Consider the following 21,726-nt stretch of genomic DNA (forward strand, 5'->3'; position numbering starts at 1 on the left):
CCCCAGATTGGCACAGTGACTGTCCAGCAATTTTGACAGCTGTCATCAGGATCCCCCTCCCCTTGCCCAGATGTAAACCAGCTCACCCAGCCTTGCGATGCAGGCTAGATATAAGCCATCTGCAGGAGCTGTCCCAACTCTCTCTTACCATAGGCTTGGTAACCAAGTGCAGAGAAGGAGCGGGATGAGGTCTCAGAGTGTATGAGTTGGTACCACGTCAGTCCCCTGTCTCAGAATTAAGTGTGGCTGCCACACACGAGTGAGAAAGTACCCCAGGAGAGAGATCTAAATAGGAAGACCAGACTCCTTCGAAAGGGAAACTGGCAGAGCTGCTTCAAGGGACAAAGATCACTGCACGGTCCCTGCTCCCACCTCACATGTCCCTACACACACACACACACACACACACACACACACACACACACACATCCTCATTTAAGATGCCGGGGACAGTCAGAGGAACCTAACTTTAGCTCCTAGATGGAGCAGCCCTTACCCTATTTCAAGCTTCAGGTACTTGAATCTCTACCTCTGGAGGGAGTGCTGAGCGTCCCTACCCTGCTTGGTCTCTAGGGATTTTTTTCTTTCCTTCTTTTCCTTTCTCTCTGTGTGTCTCTCTGTCTCTGTCTCTGTCTCTGTCTCTCTGTCTCTCTCTCTCTTTCTCTGTCTCTCTCTGTCTCTCTCTCTGTCTCTCTCTCTGCCTCTCTCTGTCTCTGTCTCTCTGTCTCTCTCTCTGTCTCTCTCTCTGTCTCTCTCTCTCTCTCTCTTTCTCTCACTCAGCAGAAATGTCACCCTCAAGAGCCAATAGTTAAAAATATTTAGGAGTTTCATGAGCAAATGGGTTAACTACTGGTAGCTCTAAAATCACCATGGTAGAGGCGTTACATCCTGGAGATTGACAAACTACGAATCTGAAACCCTTCCTCCCTTCTGCCTTCTTTTATTTTCCCCATCACACTTTCCTTCCTCCCTCATGGCTCTTTTTTCCATCCTTTTTCCTTCTTTTCTGCATACAGAAAGGTGCACCATCACCAGGGCACAGCTCAAAGGATTCGCACAAACTGAGCATGGCCCTGTGGGGAAACACCGTCTCACCTGCACCCAGGTCTCCTTCATATGTTTCCCCACTTGCTCTCCTGTGTCAATGACATCCACAAATAGTGTTTGCTGTGTATCTCACTTTATTGGGATCATGTAGTATGTTATTTTGATCAATAGTGTGTTGCACACTTTACCTACCTCATTGAGTATAATTGTAGATGAAGTAGTCTCTCCACTAGGTAGTATTCCTTTGTGTAAATACATCATTCTACTCTAGTGGGCATCTGGGTGTTCTCATTGTGAGATGATGCACGGATAGCCATGCTGTGGATATTCTAGTACAGTGATATCCAAGAGAAGTTCTTCAGTAATGAAAATGCTGTCTTCGCTGTTCAGTATAGACAGCCCAAGCCACATGTGGCTACTGAGCACTCAAATGGTTAGTGTAAATAAAAAGATGGGTTTCTTTTAATTTAATTAGTTTTTATTTAGTAGCTGCCCATAGCCATCACAGTGAACATATAAAAAGGCATCCCACCTAGGAGGAGGAGCTTGGGTGGAAGGATATACATACGTTAAGTTTTCAAGGGTAAAGCTAAACATTTCCATAGTGGCTGTTCCAGCCTGACCTCTTATGAGCAAATGTGAGATTTCTGACCACTGTATGCTCTGACAACAGTGAGTGTAGTCTAAGTTTCTCATCTCAGCCATTCACGTAGGAAACAGAGATAGTGTATGGTGGTTTTAGTTTGAATTTCTATGGTAACTTCATGTAGTACTTCAAACTCTCTTGTTAAGGAACCTCTCAAGTCTTTTGCCCATTTACAGTGTGCTTTTATTATTGATTTCTAGGTACTCTTTATATATTGTGAATGACTTCTCATTTGGACATATTATTGAAAAAAATCTTCTTGATTAGAGATTGCCTCTGTTTTTCATTGTGGTACCTTTGGATTAATAGAATATGCCTACTTTTTCAGTCCATAAAATATAGGTTAATTTTCATATATGCAATTATTTAGTTTATACATCTTTAACTGAATATGAGGTTATGAATACATTCTTGTACTCCTTGGGAGTAGAGAGTTTATCACTACCATTCCTAGAATAAAACTTTACAAATGTAAAAACTATGTTGAGTACTTTCAGTCACATAGCAATCTTGTGGAAGAGGTTTTCCTCTACTGTTACTGACATTTCAGACTGCAGTAAATACATTTGTAATGACATTTAAAGAGCACTCACGAAATAATTTAAGCTTTTTCAGAAATCTCCCTTTCTTTTCAAGGTAAAGAGGGATCTGTCGTACTTTAAAGTATGCACACTGGTCCTGACATTTTAAGGACATTAGAGGACACATGGCCATTACACATGCATAGTACGTCATCAGCACACTGTCAACCTTGGGGACAGTGGCATTGTGGAGGAGTAGGGTGATCAATTATACCTGCAGTAGTGATGTGCTGGCCTGTCTGCCAAGCATAAAATCCAATTATCTACAACAACATGACTATCAGCAACCCAGACAGTGTGTAATTTACAACTGAATTGGTATCTTCTGAAATCTGGCCCACGATCTTTAAGTTCTTTTAAAATATAAATTATACTGAGTGTAAAGTCAAAAGCACCAGACCTCAGTAGAAGGGTGAGGCTGAGGCTCCCAGCCTGGCGTAGTAAATTTTTAGCTGTCATGCCCATGTCAGGTTCTGTTCAGTCTTAGCTCCTGAACTGGGATTTGAGAAATGAAAGGCCCAGCTGTCCACAGTTGTCTTCACACAAATGCCATGGGTTTGGCAAGCTGATGAAGCACATTTGCAACGAAGGGACACACAGCCCCTTCCCTAGGTTTGACACTGGCTTTGATATAAATGATAATGCCAAGACATATAAAAAGCCAAATGAAGGTCTGTCTGTCAGTTTAAGTTGGTAACCAAGAACATTCCCGTCAGCTGTATGTAGCAGTGGGGCCCAGAGGCAACTCAGCTCAACCCTGAGTCAGGTAGTGGGAGGTTCCAGAGGCACGGCTGAGGCAAGCCATCACTCAGAGACACCCTGGGTAAACAGTACACACTTCCTGTCAGCTGTGGCTGAGGACTGCATATTTCTCTCTGCAAAGGATTCCCCGTGGGGCTTCTTATCATTTGAAGAAAGGCAGGCTGTCTTGGGTTCTCTGCATGAACACGAAGCCTGGGTTTTTTTAAATTGACTTTCCTGCATCATCGCAGATGGGTCCGGCTGTTAGTGCTGTTTGACACTGAGCGGCCGTAATGGATGGCATGACTAATCGCTTGTGTATCCAGCGAAGAACAAGCCCGTTTTGGGTGAAAAGCTAATCATGGGGGAAAGGATGGTTCTGGGAAGACGAGGGAGAGGATTGTTTCGTGTCTCAGTAGACAAACAGCTTAGAGAGGTGTTCAATAATAGCAGCAGCAGCAAAACCAAACTAAAATAAACTGGAAGTCAAAGCCTTAACACTTGAAGAGTGAAGTCCCATAAATACCTTCATGACTTTAGAACCTTTAAGTAGGACACAAAAGGTTCTAATAATTTAAAATGTCTGCGTTGAAGTGAAGAACACTAATGGGAGTTTGGGCCACACAGTGGGATGCACCATCCTGGGGCACATGGTTAATGATGAGATATATCCCACAAGTCATTTTTTAGCAACCCTGCCTGCTTCAGATCTGACTTTGACTCTGTTCACATCTCAGTCCCTGGGCAACCCTTGAACCCTCGCAGTGTCCTATTGGTCCCACCGTGTGGCCCAAACTCCCATTAGTATTCTTCACTTCAGTGCAGACATTCTAAATTATTAGAACCTTTTGTGTCCTACTTAAAGGTTCTGAAGTCATGAAGGTATTTATGGGATTTCACTCTTCAAGTGTTAAGGCTTTGCCCTTCCAGTTTATTTTTGTTTGGTTTTGCTGCTGCCTTCTCTCCTCCTCCTCCTCCTCCTCCTCCTCCTCCTCCTCCTCCTCCTCCTCCTCCTGCTGCTGCTGCTGCTGCTGCTGCTGCTGCTACTGCTGCTGTTTCAAGATTGGACTTCCCTGTGTAGCTCTGGCTGTCCTGAAACTCACTATGTAGACTAGACTGGCCTTGAACTCAAGAGATCCCCTGCCTCCAGAATGCTGGGATTTAAGTAAGGTGTGTGCCACCATGTCTGATAGTCTTCACATTTAGATCTGCTTCTAGGAAATGCCTTCAGGGTTCTAAGGCTTAATTCCATATACTGAACACCTGTTATGAGCCAGCCATCCTGTTAGCCAGTGTGTTTTGATTAGCTTACATCAGAGGACACTGCTCCAGTTTTACAAATGAGTCAAGGGACTCAAATCATTCAATAGGTGCTAGGCAGGCAACAGAGGCAGCTTTGGACCCATGACTTTTGATATTGCTCTGTAACTTGGGCTGGCCTAGTTCTATAAATGTCACTTTTATTTCCTCAGATGGAGGGATGAGATAAGAGCCTTGTCCAAGCTGTGTAAATATACAGTACAGCTTAGGTTGAGCCCAGAGCATTGCTTTATCTGTTCTAACTATACCTAGACCTAGGCCTAGAAGCTTCTAGCCAACCTAATCTTTCAAGCTGACTGATTCAAACTGGCTTCTCTCAGCTTCTGACTGAATCACTCTGCTTAGCCTCATACTAACTTTGGCAATATTTTCTAATTCTGGCCCCTTCTCATTCTCTGGCTCATTCTGCCTTCACTTGTGTCTAGCTTGTTCTCTCTGTAACCTGTCTCTGTAAAACTGTCCCTGTAAAACTGCCACACCACCACCACCACCACCACCAGCGTCTAGCTTGTTCTCTCTGTGTGTTGCCCTCTTAAGTAACATCTCTTTCCTGTGCTGTTCTCCTAAGAGTTGGGCATATCCTATCTTTGATTCATTCTGTAAAAATCTTTCTCTGATTCATCACTTTGTCTGCCTCTCAATTAGACATCACTTAAAAACATGGCTGCTTCCTTCTACAAACTAACCTTACCTTTAGTATTAGGGATTAAAGGTGTGTACTAAGGATGTGTCTATACCCCAGCTAGATCATACTATAATCCTGGGTGTGTCTGCTCTCTGCTTGGATCCTATCTTTGGATGTGATCCTTTGCCAGAGTGGCCATGTTGCAAGATTAAAATTCCTATAGATATTTCTCTTTCTACTAATGACACATTACACTGCTAAACTTTTTGAGGTTAATTCTGGATACTGGGGAAACGTCTATGGACTCAGAGACAAAATTCTGCCACATTTAATGTGTCCCAGACTCAGACACCCCAGAGCTCTGTTCCAGGTCAGGAAAACAGGAGAGCAACCACGGGGCTATAATTCCTCCCTCTCATAAAGGTGTGCAATGTCACACTGTTGGAGGAGCCGGTGTGATATTTTTCATGTATCTTTCTATTGTGGATGTCCACTTTAATTATACTACAGCCAAAGAGCATATTTTGTACACTTTAATCTCTCTGAATTTGTTGCTGCTTGTGCTGTGACCCACACATCCCAAAGAGTGTCCCATATGTGCTGGGGTAGATAGTCCTCCAATCGTCAGGTTTAACACTTGGTGACGTGTTCCTTAAGATTCAATTATGTCAAGCTGCTTGCTAGCATCCTTCAAGCCTTCCAGATCCTTGCTGAGTTTCTAGATAGCTGTTGTCTTACTTATTGAGGATGCAGTGTTAAAATTCCCACTTTCAAATGACTTTTCAAATCTAATAATACTCTCTCTCACGTTTTGGGGGATTCATTAGTTGGTACGTTCACCCAATAACTATATGTTCCTGATATATTGACTTGATACTAGGAGGTGTTCCTGCCTCCAGTAATATTTCTTGCCTTGAGTTTATAAACTTTGTCTGAAATTAGCATAATTTTGCCAGCTAAGGCCACTAAGATGACTCAAGGCCACCAAGCATGACATTCTGAGCCCCATCCTTGGGACTCACATGGTGGAAGGAGAGAACCTACCCCACAGGCTTTATTCTGATCTCAACATGAATGCTGGGGCACACATATGTATGCACACATGCAGAGACTAGATTCATTACTACTCATGTGGTATTTTTTCTCCCATTTCTTTTTTTATTTTCATCTGTTTGTTTTTTAAATCTAATTAAAATGTGTTTCTTGGAGTCAGTGTATAGTTGATCTTGCCTATTTAACTCACTATGATACTCTGTTGCTTGAATAATAGATCTATACATATATTTTTAAAAACACCAATTAATAAAATATAAATAATGGACTAGGACAAGGGTCATTTTAGAGTATTTGCCTTTTGTCTCCTGTCTCTTTTATGTCCATGTGTTCCTCCTGTACCTCTTTGGCATTAAGTAAACATGTTTAATTTGCTGCTGTAGTCTTCTGGGTTTTTTTTTTTTAATTCTGTTAGTAATTGCTCTGAGGGTTATTCATGTCTCTTCCTGTATCACAATCTATTTCAGAATAGTAGTAATTCAATCCAGTAAAATAGGGAGACTTTGATCTAATGCATCTCCCCAGCCTCGTTTTTTGTGCTCTTATTTTTCATATTCATTATATCCTTATATGACATGAACATAACAAAGTGGCTTTCTAATTATTACTGCAGAACCTTATCTCTTTGAGGAAGCTAGGGGAAGAAATGAGGGAACTGGAGAGATGATTCAGCAATGAAGGACACTTACAAAGGACCAGTTCAGTTGCCTGCACTCACATCAGGGGGTCACAACCACCTGTAGTTCTAGCTGCAGGTAACCCAGTGCCTTCTTCTGGTCTCCATGGGCACCCACATGCACATCTGTTTACTTGCACACAAATGCACAAACATACACATCAGTAAGCTATTTTAGAGAGGATAAGATGAGAAAGAGTACACCTACAAAATCTTCTCTAATTATTGAGATATTTACCCTGTCCAGAACTTTGCATTTCCTCCTGTGCGATCACGCTGACACCTGCTATCTGCTCCTTTCAGCTTCAGTGTCTCTCATATGCATGACAGGTCCAGCAGCAGCAAAACCTCTCACTTATGTTTATCTGGAAGCTTCTTTGTTTATTTCGAGTTTTGAGGGAGTTCTGCTAATACAGAGCTCTTGTTTAATGGCTACTTTGTGCCACTCCACGGCCTTGGGTGCTCCATGGTTTCTTATTGGACATGAACCGTGAGTCCAATTGGTTCCCTTGTATGTGCTTTCGTGTTTTCTCTGCCTTCAGGAGTGTTATTGATATGTTGAAGTGTGGATATCTTTATGTTTATTCTACTTGGGATTTGCTGAGTCTCTTGGCGATGTAGAGCAGGTTACCAAATTAGGGAAAATTTGATGTAAGTTTCTGAGGCTCTGTTCATATTCTCTCTCTCTCTCTCTCTCTCTCTCTCTCTCTCTCTCTCTCTCTCTCTCTCTCTCTCCTTCACATTTGATGACATTCTGTTGATTTGTTTTCAAGCTTACCAATGTCTTAGTTAGGGTTTTACTGCTGTGAACAGACACCATGACCAAGACAACTCTTATAAAGACAACATTTCATTGGGACTGGCTTACAGGGTCAGCAGCATCCAGGCAGGCATGGTGCAGGAGGAACTGAGAGTTCTGCATCTTCATCTGAAGGCTGCTAGCAGAATACTGACTTCCAGGCAGCTAGGGTGAAGGTCTTAAGCCTATGTCCACAGTGACACACCTATTCCAACAAGGCCACACCTCCTAATAGTGCCACTCCATGGGTCAAGTATATACAAACCACCACAACCAATTCTCTGGCACCTTAAATTTGCTGATAAGTCCCTCTAGTGGTTTCTCATCGTTTTCTTTTCTTGGCTCTAGCTGCCTTGGAACTCAATATACAGCTGAGTGTCCTAGTTAGCTTTACCTGTCACCTCAGCACAACCTAAAATCATCTGAAAACAGAGGTCTAATTGAGGAAAAGTCTCAAATCAGATTGGTCCATGGATTTATCTGTGGGCGGTTGTATTGTTAATTGATATAAGAGGACCCAGCCCACTGTGGGCAGCACTATTCCCTTGTCAAGTAGTCCTGGCCAATATAAGTAAGCTAGCTAAACATGAGCTTGTGAGTAAGCCAGCAGCATTCCCCGGGTTTCTGCTTCGAGTTCCTGTTTGAGTTCCCACACTGACCTCCCTCAGTGATAGGTTGTAACCTTTAACCTGAAGTAAACCATTTCCTCCCTAAGCTGCTTTTGATCTGTGTTTTGTCACAGCAAGAGAAAGGAAGCTAGAACCCTGAGGATAGCATTAAACCCTTGGTTCTCCTGCCTTTAATTCCCAAGTGCTGGGATTGCAGGTGTGTATTACCCTGCTGGCTTCATCTGCTTCTCCACTGTGGCTTACAAAGATTCTCTATGCCTTGGAGCATTGTAGTCATGCATTCCTTAAACTCTTTAAGCATAACTTTCTTTATTGACTTGCACATACTTATCATTGCTTTAAAGTTTTTGTCTATCTAGTCTGATATCTGAAACACAGTTGTTATTGGCTGGTTTTTGTTTTACTTTTATTTGATATTTTCTGACTATACGTCGTATTTTCCTGTTTCTTTTTCTGTGTTTTTGTTGACCATTGAGCATTTTAGATGATGTAGTAACTATGGATTCTTACTTTTTAATGCCACACAAGCTGTTGTTTGCCAAGTTCTTTAAGACACGGTTTGAATTAAAACTGTAAAAACCTCAGTTTCGACCACCAAACAGTTGCTGGTGTCCTACTTGCCTTTTCCTTTCTTGGTTCCGGTTTTAAGGTTCCCTTCCTTCTAGTTGACTGGAGTCTACACAGCTCAGCGCTCACCCAAAGAGCAATAAGGGCTTGCACTCTAATGCTTTGAGATAGGAAAGCTTACTTACCCTCTCTGCTGGTACATTTGTAGTGTGAGGCCCAGGGAAACATTCACTCCTAGGCTGTTTTCCAGTTGGCTCTCATTTTCAGTTCTCAGTAAGATTACACCTCTTTGCATTAACCTAAGACAGAGGTCCTCAGCATGTGGGTTGAGACCCCTTTCCAGGGGTCATCTAAGAGCATAGGAAAACACAGATATTTCTATTATGATTCATGACAGTAGCAAAAGTACAGTTATGAAATATCAATGAAAATAATTTTATGGTTGGGGGGGTCACCACAACATGAGGAACTGTATTAAAGAGGGTGGAAACATTAGGAAAGTTAAGAACCTCTGGCCAAAGAGATCTGGGCTCTGCTCCATGAGATGCCTGACAGTAGTCAACCCCAGCCAAGTTGGAGAGCCTCTCAGGCCCTTGAAATGACATTCAGGTGCCAGCTATCCCACTAACCCATTTCTTGCTACACTCAAAGCCACAACTGCAGGCTAATATAACAGCTAACCCTGTTTGTTCACCACTGAGACTGCTGCGTAAATGATACCATTCAAAGTCAACTAACTGTATTGTCTCTTATCCACGGTATCAGGGAGCTGCTGGCTTCCACAACTTGCTGCATTTGGGCCAGCAGAGCCGATGGAGAATATGGGAAGCGATTCCAGGCAAGATCTCCTGCTTTTTTTCCAAGTTCTCACTGCTCATTTCTCAAGTAGAATTGAAACTGTATTCTGCTGGTGTCCAGCTCGGTGGCTGCATTCATGGAGTGGTTAAATCATCTACCTCCATGGTCTCGTGTGATTCACAGAACCACCTTCAAATATAACTGAAGACAGAGGACATTAAGGACATCAGTAACATCATTATGTCACTGGCCAAGGCTTTTAATCACTGTATTTACCATCCCCAGGACTTCCTCTCCCTAAAGCCTTTGGACCTTCTAAATTTGGGGGGTCGGGGGTAGGGATTATTCATTCTGCAATAGCAAATAATGTAGTGGAGAGCTACATGGACCCTAGGTCTGACTCGTGGGAATACTCAGGATTTTCTTTCTTACATAATACTAATTAGCACACACACACACAGAGAGAGAGAGAGAGAGAGAGAGAGAGAGAGAGAGAGAGAGAGAGAGAGAGAGAGAGAGAGAGAGAAAGGAAAGACCAGTTTCTACTCATGGTGAAGTCAACCACAGAAGTATCTCTGACTGTCCTGGGGGCCAAACCAGAAAGAGCAAAGAGAGCCAGTTCTGCAGGTTCCATGTTCTCCTCCTTTGTTGCACTTCGCTTTTTTTGTTGTTGTTCATTTGTGAGGAGGTCTCACATTGCCCAGGGTGGTCTTGAACTCATTATGTAGCAGGGAATGATCTTGAACCAGTTCTCCTGTCTCTAGTTCCTGAATGTTAGGATCATAGGCATGTGCCAAAAATTTGACTGTGGGTATTTTTTTTTCCTGTGCATCAGCTTATTGGGGAAAACAAAGATTTTAATGATCTTCATATTCATATCTGAATATATTTACCTTTAGCTTCTGTCCCAGTTATTTTTAATTATCAACTTCACAGAACCCACAGTCATTTGAGGGATTGTCTATCCAGATCAGCCTGGCCTGTGGGCATGTCTGTGGGGGATTTTCTTAATTATTAATTGATGTAGGACGGCCCAGCCGACTATAGGCGGCACCATCCCTAGGCAGGTAATCCTGGACTATACAAGAAAGCTAGCTAAGCAAAAGCCTGTAAGTGTGTAAGCAAGCAGTGCTCCTCGGTGGTCTCTGCTTCAAGCTCCTGCCTCCAGTTACTGCCATGACTTCCCTCAGTAATGGACTGTGACCTGGAAGTATAAGATGGAGTGAATGAACTGTGACCTGGAAGTATAAGATGGAGTGAATGAACTGTGACCTGGAAGTATAAGATGGAGTGAACTTCTTCCTCCCTTAGATTCTCATGGCCAGAGTATTTTGTCACAAATGTAAAGGAAGCTAAAGCCGACACCAATGGGACTGATAGATGGTACCTATAGTCGCACACCTTTAATAAAGCTGCTTCCCAGGTCAGTCGCCTCAGTCCAGGCTCTGAGGCAGAAGGCTGCAGTGAAACTCTGAGAAGACAGCACTTAAGAAAGCCTCAGCCATCCAGCGCTAGACTGTTTCAGCTTGTTGCATGAACAAATACAGAAATCTTTGGATAACATGGCCTCCACCAGTGATCTTCTCTCTCCCTATGTGGAACAGCTTGTGGTCATCTGCAGCATTTGTGACTTTAACATTTTATGGATTAAATATTCATGAGTTCCTGGAAATTCCATGGTAAAGCAAATGGTCATTTTCTATCATGATTATAAATCTCATAATGCAAGTTGGCAGGTTGGAGCTAATCTCCTGGTTGATAGGTGCCAGTCCCTTCACCCCCACCCTTATGATGCTTCTCAACCCAGTTTCACATCTCCCACGTATCCAGAATACACAGTGACTCTACCAAGGTTCTAGGAACCTGGCTTCTCATGGAGGTGTAGCTCAGTGGGAGAGAGCTTATTTAGGATGCTTGCCCAAGGCAACGGGTTCAGTCCGCAGCACTGGGGAAGAGAGAAGAGATGTGGAGCCGACTCTAGAGAGAAACGAAAGAGAACAGGAAGCTCTTGAGGCCACTGATGCATCTAGCAAGGAAATGAGAGCTGGTTTGTGGCTCTAGACAAGTGTATTCTTCCCCCACAGCTCTGGTCTGCAATGGCAGCTGGCTCATAAATAGGGAAATTGGCTTGTGAAATTGGTTCAGTGGACTTCCAGCCCATGAATAAATATTTCTGCAAACCAGTAATAAAATATTAGGGAATGATGGCCAAATGGCAAAGATATGGGATTGAGGTATGTGCAGGGACATCTGAGCTCATTTTAGTGTGTTTATCCGAGAGGCAGGATGTGTCCTAATAGTAGAATAAATCACTCTGGGCTCCTGTTTAGAGAATCATTAAAGGCTTGTGGGTGGTTGCATATATTTCCCCAGTTATATCTGAGACTGTGGTTGAAGACCTTCTAGTTTGCAATGGTGTGCTCTTCTGTTAACTCTTGACTTATAGACCAGATGGGAGCAAAGTTACGCTGCTGAAGTGGGACCAGGAAGCTTCATCGACACAGTGAGTCTCCCCCTCTCTGTGCCACAGCATCTATTGGGGGATCTCTCGCTGTCCAGTTTGAGAGGTTCGTTTCTGTCTGATTCATGGTGATGGTGCAAGCCTGGAGTGTGCATGAAATAAGCACTTAGTGGATATTAGTTCAAGATGCATGAATAAATGGATAATGGATGGCTAGGTTACCTGATGGTGGGTGGATGGGGGATGGATGGATGGATGGATGGATGGATGGATGAATACATCATGTAGATGGATAGGTAAATGAATGGATGAAGGCATGAAGGTTAAATAGTTAAACAATGGCGGATCAATTAATGAATGATAGGTAGGTGGGTAGATGGATTTATGGATAGATACATGATAGGTAGGTGTATGGATGACTGATGAGAAGATGGTTGGGTAGATGGACAAATAGACAAGTAATGGTAGGTGGGTGAAGGGATGTGTTTATAAATTGATAGATGGATGGTGGATGGTTGATTGATAAATGGATTAATGGTGGGTATACGGATGGGCAGATAAGTGGATAAGATGCTGAGATGCTGCCTAGCTAGATAATGCCTGAGAAAGCTTCATTACTTAGATTAATAGAGAACCGGCAAAATAAGTCGACTACTTTATACTTCATTCCCTTCTACCATATTCTGCCCCCACTTCGGACATCACAAACAGACCTTGATTTTGCATTCGTTGACTTCTTGTAGAGGTACGTCCCCATTGTAAGAATCCTGAACAGCAAGTAGCCTACCTTCACCCCTGTGGTCTGAGGTGACACTCCCACTCCCCCCAAGAGTGGACCCTCCTCCCTGAGCTCTCTAAGACCTAAATCCTCTGTGGTTTTGCCCATGGTCCTTCTGCCTCTCATCTTGTTCTGCATGCTGCCTTTTGTGTCCTCTCTGGGACATTTCTGCCAAACCCTCTAGCTTCCTCGTGTCTGTCTCTTGAAACATCTATTCCATGGCTGGGTATCAGCAAGAGAGCTGAGGTGTCATTCAAAACAGCAGGGAAGGAGATGTAAAAAAATGTCCAAGTCAACAAGCTCTGTCCTCTGCTCTCTCCTGCAGGAAGCTGGGGCCTGTCAATGGGGAGTAGCAGAAGATGATACCTGTACCATGTTCCCTCTGTTCCTTCCACTGACTGCATGGCTACCCTGTCCACTTGTGCTGTGAAGGGATGCCCTGCTGAATTCAGACCTTCCCAGGGAAGTGCACCTGTGACAAATGCCTTAGGAATTTTTGTGACAGGGGCCATCAGTCAGATCTATGTCCTTGCTTCCTCTCCTTCTTTCTCTCAGCAGAATCTCTGGGAAAGTGGTCCAAAAATGTTGACTCAGCACTCTGGTGTCAATGTGCCTTCTCCCCGTCCCTGAGGCTCAGCAAGCTTAGGGCTATAAGGAGGATGCTCTGTACTCACTGAGACTCTTTGGCTGCCCAAATGCTGAACTCAGCAAGGATTTAGCAGCAGTGGACTGCTACAGTAGCCCCGCCCTGCCCACGTTCTCCATCCTAGAGCCAACCTTGCCCTCAGCCTAACAGGGATCTTGAATCTTGTTACCTCCATTCATGGTTGTCAGGCCCTTTCTGCCCTCATAACCCACCTACCCACCCTGCAGAGAACAGTTTATGGCAGCCAGCAGGTCCAGATCATATTGTCCAAATCATATTGTAAATGAGTCTTAGAGCCAGGATAGAACAGATACTGATCCCTTCCATTGTACCCTCTTTTCCCAATTCTCAGTCTATTTGTTGCTAACAAACAAAATATCCGAAATTGGTTACTTTATAATTATGTTTGTTCATGGGCTCGGAGATGTAAATGTATGGCATTGTTGTTGGTGTCTACTAAGAGCCTTGAGAAAGAGGGGTGAGGGAGGGAGGGAGGGATTGAGAGGAGGAAAGAGAGAGGGGTCCACATTATTCTCTCATAACGATCCTACAATCCACTCCCATTAGAACTAACTTGCTCCAAGACTGGCACTTCCAAGGGTAATGGTCCATGACTTATATCCCTTCCATTGAGCTCCGCCCCTTGAAGATCACCACTACTGTAACTTGAGGGCCCAACTTCCGGATCATAAACTTCTGAAGGAAGAATCCACAAGCAAAGCACAGTGCCTTTGCTATACCTCCCTGCTTCATGAACTTCCAGATCCCAGGCTTATGTACACTTAAGCATGGTACTTCAGCCCGCAGAGTGAAGTGTCTTGAGTGAAGTTCACTCAACGGAGCGACAGTGGTATCCACCCAGATCATTTAAGACCTTCTGAGCTAGTATGAATGAGTAGCAGCCCATTCTTGGGGCTTCAACCTGGAAGCACCACACACTAGTGGCCTATGGATCCCAGCACTACTCCAGCCCTTTGGGGCCTCAGAATCCCATCTGCAGAATAGGAGCTTACTAGGCTATCTCCAAAGCTTGTACAGAAGTCAGGTTGATGGAGCCAAGAATGTCTCTGCACTGTTAGGCTGTGACCTCAAGGGCACCTGCCTAAGCCAGGGCCTGTGGTCTGCCCTGTGTAGTGTGGTAGCATACGCTCAGCATCCTGCATCCCCAGCTGCATGCTTATGTGGCTACTGGGCACCCCTGCCCAGTATCAGATACAGCAGCCTCTTCACGAGTCTCCTGACTCCCTTCATGCCTCTGCCCATCTACCTCCCATTCTGCAGTCCACCGGCTCCCTTAAAACATTCTGACAGTGCCACTGTTTGCCCCTGGGCAAAGGACAGCCTCTTGGCTTGACTTTTAAGAATCCCCATGGTCTGGATCTGACAGTGTCTCCTAGGTCACTCTCCACCAGTTCTCTCTGCAGCTTTTACCTCTTGTGGCTCCTCACACGCACTGGCCCTCCTCAGGGCCCCGAAGTTCTTGTGCAGTGCAAGTTGCCAGACCTGTTTATCATGAACTGGTAATCTTCCCTAGATTTGGACTCCCTCCTCAAGACTTGACCTGCAGCTGGCCATAATGTACATGCCTGTAATCTTGGCACCTGGGAGGCTGAGGTTGAATTGTATATAGGGTCTCAAAACAGAAACAAAGTAAAATCAAACAAAAATCCCACAAGACCTGGTGAACTCTCTTTGTTCATCAGAGATGTGCGTACTCTGCCTTGCATGTGTCTGTGGACCTTATAATCAGACTTGGAGAGTTGGGTGAGTGGTGGACAGGAGGATGGGCCAGTGGGTGAGTGAGAATGACAGAAAGCAGCTCCTTCATTCTCCTCAGGGCACACAGAGCTGTGAACCACTGATCGTTCTTGGTGCCATTCATAGGCTCCTGAGCTTCCTTTCTGAGCTAGCCCTGGGCAGAGGAGAATGACAAAGAGAAAGGGTATGTGCCCACCCTCCAGTGGCTCCAAGCCAAGGCTTCGCAGACCACAGGGTCCTGGATTGTAAAGAGCAATCTGCCCCAAGCCCTGGCTCCATCCCTTTCACAAACCCTGTGCCTCTGCCTCTTCCTTATCTTGTGTTGAAAGACACCTAGCTGCCTCTGGAGGGTTAAATGAGCTAGACCTTTGTGCAGAGACCCCTTGTGTCAGCTGCCTGGTGAGTTGCAAGTTCTCATCCTACAGCATGCTCAGCGACAGCAAGACCCACTCTGCCATCCAGAGTGTCGCTGGGTGTTCTGGAATAAATCCAGAGGCTGAACACCCACAGAGCAGTGGCTCACGGCCCAGCCCTAGGTAGCTCCCCCTTCCGTATGTACCTGCTTGAGACCCACGAGCTCTCACCTCTGGGAACTTGGTATCTCACCAGCAATGTTCTGCTAACTTGTCCTGAGTAAGCCTAGGTCACAGCCTGACAACACAGAAAGTAGCCTGGAAGGCAGGAGAAATCATTTTAGGAGAGATTTTCCTTTTTGCAAGAAACCCTGAACTCCCAGGATACAGCACCTGGTGACTGTCCACAGACCTTCCTCAGAATGCAGAGCAAGGGGACTGAGGCTTCCCAGTGACCCAATCCCTTTCTGCAATGCTCTATGACTTTGGGGAAATTCCTTAACCTCCCTGTGGCTCTTCCCTTACCTTTTACCTGGGGATCCCATCACTGAATTAAATGAAATGACCTAGTAAAGTCACACAGTAGGTACTCTGGAGATAGGCACCACCCACTTTGAGGAATGGTGACCTATCAGGGAATTGCGTACACGGTGAAGTGGTGTGCACTTGGCCCTGGGCATCTTTGGAGACGTGTCCTGGAAAAGAAGTCAGGGGCTGAGACAAAGCTTGCTTCTTCCTCTGCCCTCGCCGCAGCTGATGCAGGGGATAGGAAGGCAGGGCAGTGTGGAAGGGGACTGTCATGTTATTGCTCTGCAGTCATATTTATCTTCTTGATAAAATGGCCCCGAGTTTAGAAATTGCAAGAGTAGCTCTCATAATTTAAAGCCGAGCCTCCTCTGTGGGTGATGGTGACTGAGAGATTAATCTCCCAGCCAGCCATGCAAGAGACACTGGCGCCAACAGGCTTCATCTACAGGCATGGGAGATGCCATCTCCCATCTAACTCATAATGAGCCTGGAGTCCTCGGACAAGGCAAGCTCTCATCTCCTGCTGCAGCAGGCAGAGGAAGGGACATCTTCAAGGTGGCCCCGTGGGGCTAACACCTGTTGGCAGCAGGTTCTGCATACTGAAAAAAGGAGACAGGGCATATGTGCACAGTCATGCACATGCACACGCACACGCACACGCACACGCACACACACACACACACACACACACACACACACACTGATTACCATTTAGGCACCTGCAGCCCTGAAATCCACAGCTTTCTAGTGTTGTGTACATCTACTTTAGATCAGGGTGTGACTAGTGTGTTCCCAGCCCTCCCCACATCTGGGTTCAGAATGGGACAACCAGCCCAAAGCCCCACTGGGAGCAAGACTCTTGCTCTGAGCTCCCTGTTCCCCAGTAGTGCACAACCCACATGCCACAGTCCCTGCCCTTGACTCTGAAGGTGAGAGTAAAAGCATGGTCATTGGAGAGGACAGCATGGTGTATTGTGTCACACAAAATGATGGATGGCTGAAAGCACCAATTCATGACCAGCTCTAGGCAACTTATGTCATTGCATGGAGTGCTCCGTTGAAAGGATACTAAGGCTGTCAAACAGGGAGGAGAATCATGATTGATTAGTAATGCCTGTCACCGGCATAGACATGAAACAGTGGGAGGCGTGCTACAGATTAGCCCTACGCCAAGGTCAGACAGCACAATTTAAAATGATCTCTTTGGAATGGGGGCGGGGAAGTAAGGTGGGTGCAAGGGAGTTTCGCTTTTTATCTGTGTGTCACAGAAAAAAAAAAACAAAAACAAAAAAAAAACACCAAACAGAAAACAATAGCTGACAGTAAAAATGAGAAGTTGGCACTTCACCTAAAATCCAAGCTGTTAAAGAGAGGAGAGATGGGATTCTAGCCTAATAGAAAACAGAGAGCCAACCAAGCCATCCTGCAGATATTTAATGAGCATCTATTATGTGCCTGGCATTTGACCAGGTGCTGCGGATTCAGTAAGTTAGGCAAGATAAATGGGATGTTTATATTCAAGAGGCTAACAAACTAGTAAGATGGGCAAGGAGCACAAGACACAGAATCACAATAAATAAGTAAACACATGAGCGAGTGAGGCATTCAGAGATCATAGTGGCGTCATCTAAAGTAAGCATACGCTGTATATGCTATAATGTCAGGTAAACAAGTCTGCCTTGTTTGACCACCTCACTACATGAGTGACAATGGGTAGGAAATGTTTGTCAGCCTGCACATCTCTAGTCAAAGCAGAAAGTGAGAGAATCCACCAGAATCTCACACAAAGGGTGTATCTCAGCGACCTACAGATCTCCTGTGAGGCTCCGCCTCCCAAAGCATTCACAGCTACCAATCATAACACCGGATCTCCGAATTCAGTAATCTCCGAGGATGTGGCTTTTAAGGAAAAGTCCAAAGACTGAGAAAGAGGAAGCTGAAGTCCATGTACTTTGGGGGTTATTATGGTATTAGTTTGAATATTAATTTTACACAGATGTGTTTTCCTGGTATATGCCTAGTGGGATGGTGGCTGGATCATCTAAGATTACATTTGGGAAGGACCAGAGTGCTTTCAGAACTCAGCCAATAGCATCACGTACATTCCCATGAGCAGTCCAAAAGATTCTCATTCCTCCACAGTACTTGGTGTTATTGATCCCACCGGTCATGCCCATCTGAATCTCTGCACCTTTTCTTTGTCTGGTTTTTGGTGGTGGTGGTTTGGGGGATGTTGTTGTTGTTGTTGTTGTTGTTGTTTTCCTGTTTGTTTTGTTTTCAAGACAGGATCTTTGCCTAAGTCGGTGTTCTATTGCTGTGAAGAGACACCATGACCAAGGAAGCTCTTATAAAGGAAGCATTTAACTGGGGCTGGCTTACAGGCTCAGAGTATCATCATGGTAGAAAGCATGGTGGCATGCAGGCAGACAAAGTGCTGGAGGGGAAGCTCAGAGCTCTATTTCCAGATCTACAGGCAGCAATGGGGGGGGGGGGAGCAGAGACAGGCAGAGAGAAACAGAGACAGACAGACAGATGACAGACAGAGACAATGGACTGACTTATGCCTCCACAAGTGCTGGGATTAAAAGTGTGTGCCACTACACCCAGCACATTTTCATGTGTTTATTGGCCAGTTGTATTTTGGAGAAATGTCTATTCTTATCATGGTTTACTGCTAACAGCACAATCTTTATATAACCAGTGTGGTGATAGCTCTTTATATATTCAAGACTTTCATACCCTCTGAGATATCGACTCACACACAGTTCTCTCCCATTCTGTGGACCCTCTTTTCCATCCCTTCATGGTCTCCCTTGGTACAAACGGGTTATAAATGTTATGTTTATGTTTCTCTTCGGTCTCTCATGCTTTTGTTGTCATATCCAAGAACTGATTGCCAAATCAGAAGTCACGAAGTCAACAATGCATTTCACTGCACTGTAGCAGGAGGCTTTGCTCTATAAATATTGGACTTTTTTTTTCTTGTCATGCCTTTGTCTGATCTTGGTATCTAGTTAAACATGGCCTTACATAATAAGTCAATAAGCATTCTCACCTATACTACTATTTTTAAGAATTCTGTGAAAATTGGGATTATTTCATATATATTCATATATATAACAACTATACATATAGAACTATTTTATCTATACAGATGAAGTGCAGTATGTCTGTCCACACATTATATAACACCATCACCACACTCTCCAGAACTTTCTTTTCATTTTCCAAACCTGGAGCTTTGTACCTATTAAAGTTACTTATTCTTTAATGTTTGGTGCAATTCAAAGTGCTGGACTGTTCCTGGTAGAATTGGTTTTATTAGTCATTCAATCACTTCACCAGTGATAAATCTGCTTACAGGTTTTGGTTTGTCCTGTATCTATTCACCCAGTTTTGTGCATCTCTAAGAATTTGTTCATTTCATGCAAGATATCCAATTTGCTGGCATTTAATTGTTCACAGTTCTCCTTGAAACCGGTATTTCTGTAGGGTCTGTAGTAATGTTTCCTCTTTCATTTCTGATTATAGTATTTTGAACCTTCTCCTTTCACACTCCTTTCCTTAGTCATTTTGGCATAAGACTCACCTATTTTGTTCATCTTTAAGAAATAAAGTATGGCCACTCCGACGTTACCTCTCTTTGTCTTCTGAGTCTACATTTCACAAATGTCTACTCTAATCTTCCTGCCTTCTTCTTACACAGACTCCAGTTTGCCCTTCTATTTCCAGTATTCTAAGGGAGAAGCTATTCATCGATGTGAGATCATTTTTAAATTTATACAGGCACTTGATGCTGTAAATGTCCATTAGCCACTGCATTAGCGTCATCTCACAGCGGTTCACTCAAACTCATCTTAATGTATGTTTAGATTTCCCCTCTGCCTTTCTCTCTGACTTGTTATTTGTTTATTGATGTGTTGCATAATTTCCACATATTTATTATGTTCACAAATTTCCTGGTGTTTGTCCTTCTAATCTTCCTTGTAACCAAAGAGCATACTTTGTACAGTTTTGATCCGTTAAAATAAATTGTAGTACATCTTACATCCTGGCATATGGCCCATTCTGGAAAGCATCCCACTGTGCTGGAAAAGAATGCATGTTATATCAGGTGGAGTGTTGTAGGCGTATGTTAGGTCTAATTTGTTTGTAATTGTGTTCAATCTTGTGTTTTCTTTTTTTCTTCCTTCTGCTTAGTTGTTCATTTGTCAGTTGGCTAGCTCATAAGTTGGTTTGTGAGAGGGTCTCACTATGTAACTCAGGCTGGCCTTGAACTTATGATTCTCCTTTGCTGGGATTATAGGTATGTGCCACGACCTCTGGCTTCTACCCAACTTTATAGAAAATGAAATATTGAAGTTCCAGCTGTTGTTGTGCTGTGTCTATTTCCTCTGCTCTTTAGTTTAATGTATTTTGGAACTCTGTTTATTACTTAGGTAAATAAATGTTTATAGCTTTTTGTGGCTTCCTCAAAGATTAACCCTTTTATTATAAGATGTCCCTTTTATGTCTAAAGACTCTGTTGTAAATTTCTTTTTTCTTAATGATTAAAGCCACTTGAGCCGTCTTTTAATTGTTTTCATAGTATATATTTGTCCATTATTTCACCCTTAATTCTGGTTCCCAAGAGAGATGCCTACAGACAGTTGCCCAGCCTGACAGACTCTGCTCTTGGTCAGGTTGGTTAAAAGAACACATTCAGCATGATAGTTGATACAGCTGTATTTATGCATGTCATTTTACCTTTGTCTATGTGTCTCATGTCTTCCAGTTCTCCTTTTTGCTATAACTGAATACTTTAGCTAACTCAAGTGCCTTTAGGTAACTGAGGCAGGTTCTCTCTGTGCTGTGGTTCCCTCACTAAACAAGTCAGGAGGAGATAGATAAGAAGCTGGCAATAGTGTAATATTTTTATTCCTATAAAATATTTCCTAACATATTCAGTGATTTTTCTAGGGCTTGCCACCACTACCTCACATTTATACATATTAATCCCAGTGAGAATTGTTACTCACATTCTTACATAACTCAGTTCTATCTTCCCCTTCCCTGTTGTTTTAATGCCCCTGCCAGCTTCTTATCTATCTCCTCCTGACTTGTTTAGTGAGGGAACCACAGCACAGAGAGAACCTGCCTCAGTTACCTAAAGGCACTTGAGTTAGCTAACAGCTTTTAGTCTCAGTGTCTTCACACGAAATGGGAAGGGTTGGATGAACATAACTTCAAAGAGGAAACAAAATCTTAACACTGAGCCTACACATAGTAGGGCCTCTGAAAACTGGCCTGTAATTGCCCTCACACAATCCCAAGAATCAATTTTCATTGACATTCTCCTGTCAGAGCGTCAAGAAGTGTGCACGTGGGCTGGAGAGATGGCTCAATGGTTAAAGCACCCAAGCTTGGAGACTGGAGTTCAGATTCTCAGAACCCATATAGATGCTGGGTGGGTTGGGAGGTCATATACTCCCAGCCTCAGAAGTTAGAGAGAAAGAATCTCCAGTCAGCTGACTACTGAAACTAGCCCTATTGGTGATCTCTGGATTTGATTGGGAGACCCTGCTTCAGTGAGGGCAGTGGGAGAGGGATAGAAGATGATTCTGCACCTCCTCGGGTTTCCACAGGCATGCACCCCATGCTCACATGTGCCCACATGTAAACATGCATGCATACACACGCATACGGGGTGGGGGAGGGAGCACAAAAAAAGAAGAAGCAAG

At 44.0% G+C, this 21,726-nt stretch overlaps 1 protein-coding gene across 13 annotated transcripts in view; it reads left to right on the forward strand.

Annotated features, from left to right (window-relative positions):
• The window catches only part of Bean1 (brain expressed, associated with Nedd4, 1), a 48,720-nt gene that overhangs the window by 18,143 nt on the left and 8,851 nt on the right, over positions 1-21,726 (forward strand). The window contains exons 1-2 of one of the 13 annotated variants that reach the window (XM_006531266.3): positions 11,144-11,161; positions 11,929-12,049. The exons of 11 other annotated variants lie outside the window; for them this stretch is intronic. In XM_006531266.3, the coding sequence (XP_006531329.1) occupies positions 11,159-11,161; positions 11,929-12,049 (124 nt within the window). In that variant the 5' untranslated portion in view covers positions 11,144-11,158. Of the gene's footprint in view, positions 1-11,143; positions 11,162-11,928; positions 12,050-21,726 lie in introns of those variants that run through there. One more of the 13 variants, XM_006531270.1, reaches the window with a different exon arrangement.

This window comes from Mus musculus, chromosome 8 (assembly GCF_000001635.26).
Source record: "Mus musculus strain C57BL/6J chromosome 8, GRCm38.p6 C57BL/6J".
Classification (NCBI taxonomy): domain Eukaryota; kingdom Metazoa; phylum Chordata; class Mammalia; order Rodentia; family Muridae; genus Mus; species Mus musculus.